The sequence below is a fragment of the Colias croceus genome, chromosome 7 (genome assembly GCF_905220415.1).
Source record: "Colias croceus chromosome 7, ilColCroc2.1".
Taxonomy (NCBI): domain Eukaryota; kingdom Metazoa; phylum Arthropoda; class Insecta; order Lepidoptera; family Pieridae; genus Colias; species Colias croceus.
In genome coordinates, this window is record NC_059543.1 from 4,474,574 (window position 1) to 4,480,436 (window position 5,863).

A 5,863-nucleotide genomic window follows, 5' to 3' on the forward strand; every position below is an offset into this window, starting at 1 on the left:
TAATAATAATAATTGATTGCAAAGTTGCAGCGGTAAAGTACTATAACGTTAACGTTAGATTATAGTAGAGCCATTTTAATAGGCAACATTTGACAGTTCAACAAAATTCAACAACGTAACCTAGTAACGACGACATAGAATAACATGATATTTCGTTTTGTTAGAACTGCACATTTGCTTAACTTTTTTCAATTATGATTACATATTTATAATAATAATGACCGATACAAGTAATTTTAAGATTTCATTTTACTGATAAACCATACTAAACATAATAAACAATTTCTGAATTGAAGAACTGACGTCGCTACAATTTTGTGTCACTAAACCTTTTTTCTTTTTAAATACCAGAGACGTTACTCTAAAAATCGAAATCTGACATCTAGAATCGAATGCGTTGATTACTTGTGAATAAAAATCATCATAAATTAATAAATTCGATTGACAAATGTTTCAAATCCGTATCGATTAATTCACTTTAATCGATGTTTTTAAGCAGGTTACCTCTCTTCGAAGATAAAATTGATAGACGTCAAATGTTGCCTATTAAATTGGCTCGACTATAGTAACATACGTTTTGTTGAAGAGGAACGGAACGTCAGTCAATCGCAAACGTCAGTCAGTCAGTTTGACATTGGCAAAATTAACTTAAATTATTTTATTATAGTCTCAAGTTTGTTTGTTCCTTGGAAAGAAGAAAGTTAAATAAAAAATGGAGTCAGAGGCAGAAACTGTAAGTAAATAATTATACTAAATATACGTGCAATAAACATTCACGTCCACAAATGTATAATTTTCTATGTAAAAGATAAACGCGTGGCGCGGTATTTCGCGCCATTTCGTACAAAACTTACTAAGTTTTATTTTATTTGTTTGTAGAGTAAAACTAAACCTCTTTCGAAGGAAGAGACGAAAGGGCTGCTCTCCTTAATTGAGGGGAGCAAGATATTGTATAACAAGAAGACCAATGCCACCAGTAATAAAATGAAGATAGAAGAATGGACACGGATTGCAGGGGTCTTCAATGCAAATATAGGCACCTGTCGCCGTACACCACAACAACTGCGTCTTAAGTGGGAAAACTTGAAAAAGAATTCGCGAAAGCGCATTGGTCTCATGCGGATGGAACGGATAAAGGTAAATTAAGTTTAAAATAGATAAACCCTAAAAATACAAAACTTGGACTAGCCTTGCCTGCTTGTTAGTCTAATAACTAGACTAGTGGTTGTAAGCGACTGCTGAGCATGAGGTATTAGTCAGTATTTTCAGGTTGGGCAGTGTTTTTAAGTTTTAACATTAGGAATTTCTCAGTAGCTGCCCGGAGTCTGGATATGTGCCCGGTAGATGGCAATAGGCTTGCCTTAAAACATAACTGGCAAAATGTGGGTGTGCCAGGGTGTGCTACCGCTGCTCAACCTGTTGGGGAATACAGGGCATGATGTTATATTTTACTTATAGTTAAGTAGGTACTGTAAATGGTAGTCCAGAACATGTTGATGAGGAATTTTTTTAAATATATAATTAATGATTATGTCAAATTATGTTCCAGACTGGAGGTGGGCCACCAGGGTACTTTCCTCCAGATGAGATCCTGGACAGGGTAGCAGCATTACTGGGCAGCACTGGAGAGGGTCTCACAGTGAGGTTTGGTGGTGATGCTGAGCCCCAACTTATTGGTGATAGTGATGGTGATGGGAGTGTTGGGACAGCTTATATTGTGCCAGCTGATCATCCAATGCTATTGATTGACACTCCATTGCCTGTGGAAAATCCTACGCCGTCCATGGATTATACATCTGTGTCCATGGGCAATGAAGTGCCAGCCAATGGCATTGGGGATGAGTTGGTGTCGCTGGGTACGCCCAATATCCATTCCATTGAAAAAAGGAATTTCAAAACTAGTGGTAATATCCTATTACATAATAATAATGTGATACTTTGCATGTTTGTTACACAATAATGCTTTATTGGCTCAACCAATATGGATAAAATTTTGGCACACAGGTAGACTATGACCTGGAACATATATGTTAGGTACCTACATGAAGATTGTGAAGATGAATAAACATTAAAGTTTGTGAGGATGGATATTTGATACTTTTCCATGCAAAAACTACTAAAAGAATTTTGATGAAATTTTAAACATTATGTTTTCCTATATTTAATGCATTTTTGTTTTACAGGTGGTGTTAAGCGGAAGCTACTGAAGCCAGACAACGGGTGTCAAGCTCGAAACAAGGCATTGGCAGAGTATTATAACATTAAAAAACAAATGTTAGAAACTAAAATGAGAGAGAAGAATGAAACTTTATTATTACAGAATAAAAACTTAACGCTAGTAAATGAAAAATTAGAGTTAGAAAATGAAAAATTAAAATTAGAAATAAGGAAGCTGAAGGGTGAGGATTTTTAAAATTATATAATTTCGTGTAAATATATTTTATGTAGGTATGTAACTAAATAAACTATTTTGAAAAATTAATGTTTTATTGAAATTATCATTGTTTAATAATTTGAAGCTAATAAAAGGTATGATAATAAGGACAAAATGTTAATGATAAAAATCTAATCAAAGGAATTTACAAATTATCTCAAGACAGACTATTCATATTTTTGTAAAATAAATAGGTAGGTAATAAGTTTTAAAAATAATTAGAAATCAGTCCTTGTCTATTTCTGATATCATTTTCAATACTGTCCGAATTCTCTGATATCACAGTAGTTTCATTATCGTCTGGCATTTCTACTTCAGGGGGTACTTCTTCAATGTTATAATTTCTGCAGATATTGTGAAGAACAGCTGTAGCAATTATAACTGTTTGTATGTTATATAATGACAACCGCATGGTCAAGGATATTACTGGGAAGCGACGTTTCCAGACTCCAAATGTCCTAAACAAACAAATACATTTTTTTATAAACTTGGTTAATAAAAAGTAAATGAATAGGTAGGTACTTAATTTTTATAATCTCTAGTATAGTGAAAGCTTTATAAAATGGTGATTTTACCTTTCAATTGTGTTTCTAGTTTTTATCTGGGCCTCATTGTAGTTTATTTCCTGGGCAGTTGCTGGGTTTAACAAAGGTGTGAGCAAGTAAGGCCGGTTTGGATAGGCACTGTCCCCGAGCAACCAGCGATTTCCTAGAATACCATCTTCACACTGGGCTGTAATAAGAGTTAGATACATTAGAAATTCATATTATTTTAAATGTTAATAACATTTAAAAGGGCAATAAACCCAATATTACTTACCTTTTAATACTGACTGATTAAAAATTGTAGCATCATGAGCAGAACCAGGCCACCGAGCAACAACATTCATTAATTTAAGGTCTGCATCACAAACGGCTTGGACATTGATTGAAAAGTATCCTTTCCTATTTCTATATTCCTCTCCTATTGTTGAACCTGAAATACATAATATTTTATTTTATTTGTTGTAGCAAATGTATGGCAACTTTCTAAACAAATAGTAATTAAGTAAATTGCAAATTTTTTATTGATAACAAATCAGTACTTGTATACCTACATGGAGACTGAATGTGTACATGTGTACAGTCAATAGCACCACATACTCTAGGAAATTGAGCTATGTTATAAAATTTATCTGTAGTTCTAGAATGCAGAAAAATATATTTGTTATACAATCTAGCGATAGCAGCAGATATATCTGCCACTATTCTACAAGCTGATGATAAGGATACTCCAGCAAAGTCGGCCACTGAATTAAGCATTGTACCCAATGCATAAAATCGAAGTGCCAATAAAAGTTGATGCAATGGTGGTATACCATTATTCCTGAAAATGATAGGTACTTTAGTTATGTATCCAATTTTTAGGTTATGTTTATATACATTTTGAAGCAATTTGAGCAAACAAATAAATTTCTTACCGTCTTGATTTCACTTTGATATAGGGCATTATTTCATTAAAGACAGATTCTACTGAGGCTTTGTTCATTCTGAATCTGAATGTAAACTCTGCGTCAGTTAAACTTGCCATGAAGTTTATTCGTCGAAAAGTTTTTGAGGACACAGCTCTCTCTTGTTCGCTGTCGCTACTATCCCAATCCGACAGCTGAGCTAATAATTCAAGATCACTATCACTATCACTTGAAAATATTTCCATTTTCACGCCTTTTATCAATACAATCGGTCAAAATTGGAGGATCACAAATAAAGATCTATAACGTTCAAAAATCGATTTGTCAAAATCAGAGATCGGTTAAAGAAAACACCATACTCTCACTTTCATACAAATACCAATCTAAAAACCCGATCGGCCCTCCCAAAGATGGATTGAAAAAAAAGATCGAGTTAGCGATCCATCGATCGGTTATTGAAATACTAAAAGTAGAAAATGGATTGAAATATCAATCTCGACCAGCAAATTAGGGATTGAGATTCAATATAGAAAGCGGCCGTTAGTGTACTGACACGCTGTCAAGAATAAAACTTTGTAAACAAGCCTGCTTTCTGAATTATTTAACGCTGTGAGGACATTTTTTATGCAGGAATTCGTATTTTTTGATGTTCTTCTTCTTCTTATTTTGTATTTGTGTTAGATAATTAGTTGTTTTCATAATGTATTCACTAATTAAAGACGTTAGTTTTAAAACCTATATAAGTTTTTTCATATATTTATTACTAACTTCAAACAACGTAGTATTAAGCATATCCGATCATAAATCACGTCTTAAATTATTGAAAACGGAACTTATAACTATACACCCTAATGTTGGGACTGTGACATAGGGCGGGACAGTTTGAAGACATGTATCCGTCCGCGGACGCGACCCATTTCAGCCAAAACTCTTCATCCATACATGCAATTGGGTTAACAATCAGCACTTCCAATCCTTACTTTATTATAAATGCGAAAGTGTATTTGTCCTTCTGTCGCGTCACAACAGGGCAATTTTGTGGCATGATTCTTGTGTAGGGAGAGAGTTGAAGTACATACATAGGCTACTTTTTATTGCGATGAAACAACTTATCCATATAGGAATTGGACTTGATTTAGCGGGCGAAATCGCAAAGCTAATACAAAATATGTAGTTCTAAGTTTGATCTTCATAAGATACAGCAATAAGCCCCGCGGATAATACATAAAACAGTCAATTATACCGAGTATGCTCCGTATTAAATCGATCTCTACGAGTGCCATCAAAAATTTAGATATTAGTGCTATAAAATACAGTTTTACGACTGACGTCGTAATCTGGATTATTTTGTATCTACTTCTTGAGATAAACAGCTCTTTATAAGTAAATTGACTCTTGTATTATTCACCGGCTATTTTATTCATGAGACGAATATTATGTAGACGACACTTACTTTAATTTGGATAAATATATTTTAATTCGTTTTATTAACACAATGATGGGATCCTTAACTACTGGCACTAAATAACTTGTCTTGTCTATAAATAAAAACAAAAGAAAAATAGTTGAACTACTATAATAAAATTGTATACGGCTTTTCAAAACGAATTTTGAGTGTAGATCAATATTTATTCGACAGCAGACAGTATAATATAGTAGTATAGTTTCAGAAAAAAATATAGCAAAACATGATTTAGTAATTATTATCATAAACATTGACTTTTCAGTACCAATATGAAAAGGTCTTCAAAACAAGACAAAAAAAGAAATTAATAAAAAAATAATATAACTGTTTTTGCTATCAGGAAATTTTATATAAACGCGACTTTACTCTTCGTTAGGAGCTGGGTGGTGAACTGATGGACGGATTACGCTTTATTTGCACATTTATCTAAGGATCATGTTAATAAGTGTCGATAAACGATACTGACGAACCGGCCTCTTCTCTGCTAAGACATATTTTCTTATAAATTCTTTTC

The 5,863-nt window shown here is 33.4% G+C and overlaps 2 protein-coding genes across 2 annotated transcripts; one reads left to right on the plus strand and one right to left on the minus strand.

Annotated features, from left to right (window-relative positions):
• Window positions 1-660: 660 nt before the first annotated feature.
• Window positions 661-2,413, plus strand: LOC123693217. Its single transcript, XM_045638217.1, has 4 exons — window positions 661-733; window positions 880-1,137; window positions 1,550-1,904; window positions 2,184-2,413. The coding sequence occupies exons 1-4, from the start codon at window positions 713-715 to the stop codon at window positions 2,411-2,413; spliced, it is 864 nt and encodes a 287-aa protein (XP_045494173.1). The 5' UTR covers window positions 661-712.
• Window positions 2,414-2,556: 143 nt separating this feature from the next.
• LOC123693153 (putative nuclease HARBI1) lies at window positions 2,557-4,424 on the minus strand. The gene is made up of 5 exons (XM_045638124.1): window positions 3,894-4,424; window positions 3,531-3,799; window positions 3,254-3,409; window positions 3,010-3,166; window positions 2,557-2,892 (listed from the first exon to the last, which is right to left on the minus strand). Exons 1-5 carry the CDS (start codon window positions 4,127-4,129, stop codon window positions 2,643-2,645), a joined length of 1,068 nt encoding a protein of 355 aa, XP_045494080.1. The 5' UTR covers window positions 4,130-4,424; the 3' UTR covers window positions 2,557-2,642.
• Between the last annotated feature and the right edge of the window lie 1,439 nt (window positions 4,425-5,863).

Bases quoted from the DNA above. Each gene is read 5' to 3' on its own strand.
- LOC123693217 (XM_045638217.1), top strand. From the start codon at position 713: ATGGAGTCAGAGGCAGAAACT. The intron at 734-879 runs GTAAGTAAATAA...ATTTGTTTGTAG, and splicing joins TGGAGTCAGAGGCAGAAACT to AGTAAAACTAAACCTCTTTC. The intron at 1,905-2,183 runs GTAATATCCTAT...TTTGTTTTACAG, and splicing joins AAGGAATTTCAAAACTAGTG to GTGGTGTTAAGCGGAAGCTA.
- LOC123693153 (XM_045638124.1), bottom strand. From the start codon at position 4,129: ATGGAAATATTTTCAAGTGATAGTGATAGTGATCTTGAATTATTAGCT. The intron at 3,167-3,253 runs GTAAGTAATATT...CTCTTATTACAG, and splicing joins TAATCAGTCAGTATTAAAAG to CCCAGTGTGAAGATGGTATT. The intron at 2,893-3,009 runs GTAAAATCACCA...TTGTTTGTTTAG, and splicing joins ACTAGAAACACAATTGAAAG to GACATTTGGAGTCTGGAAAC.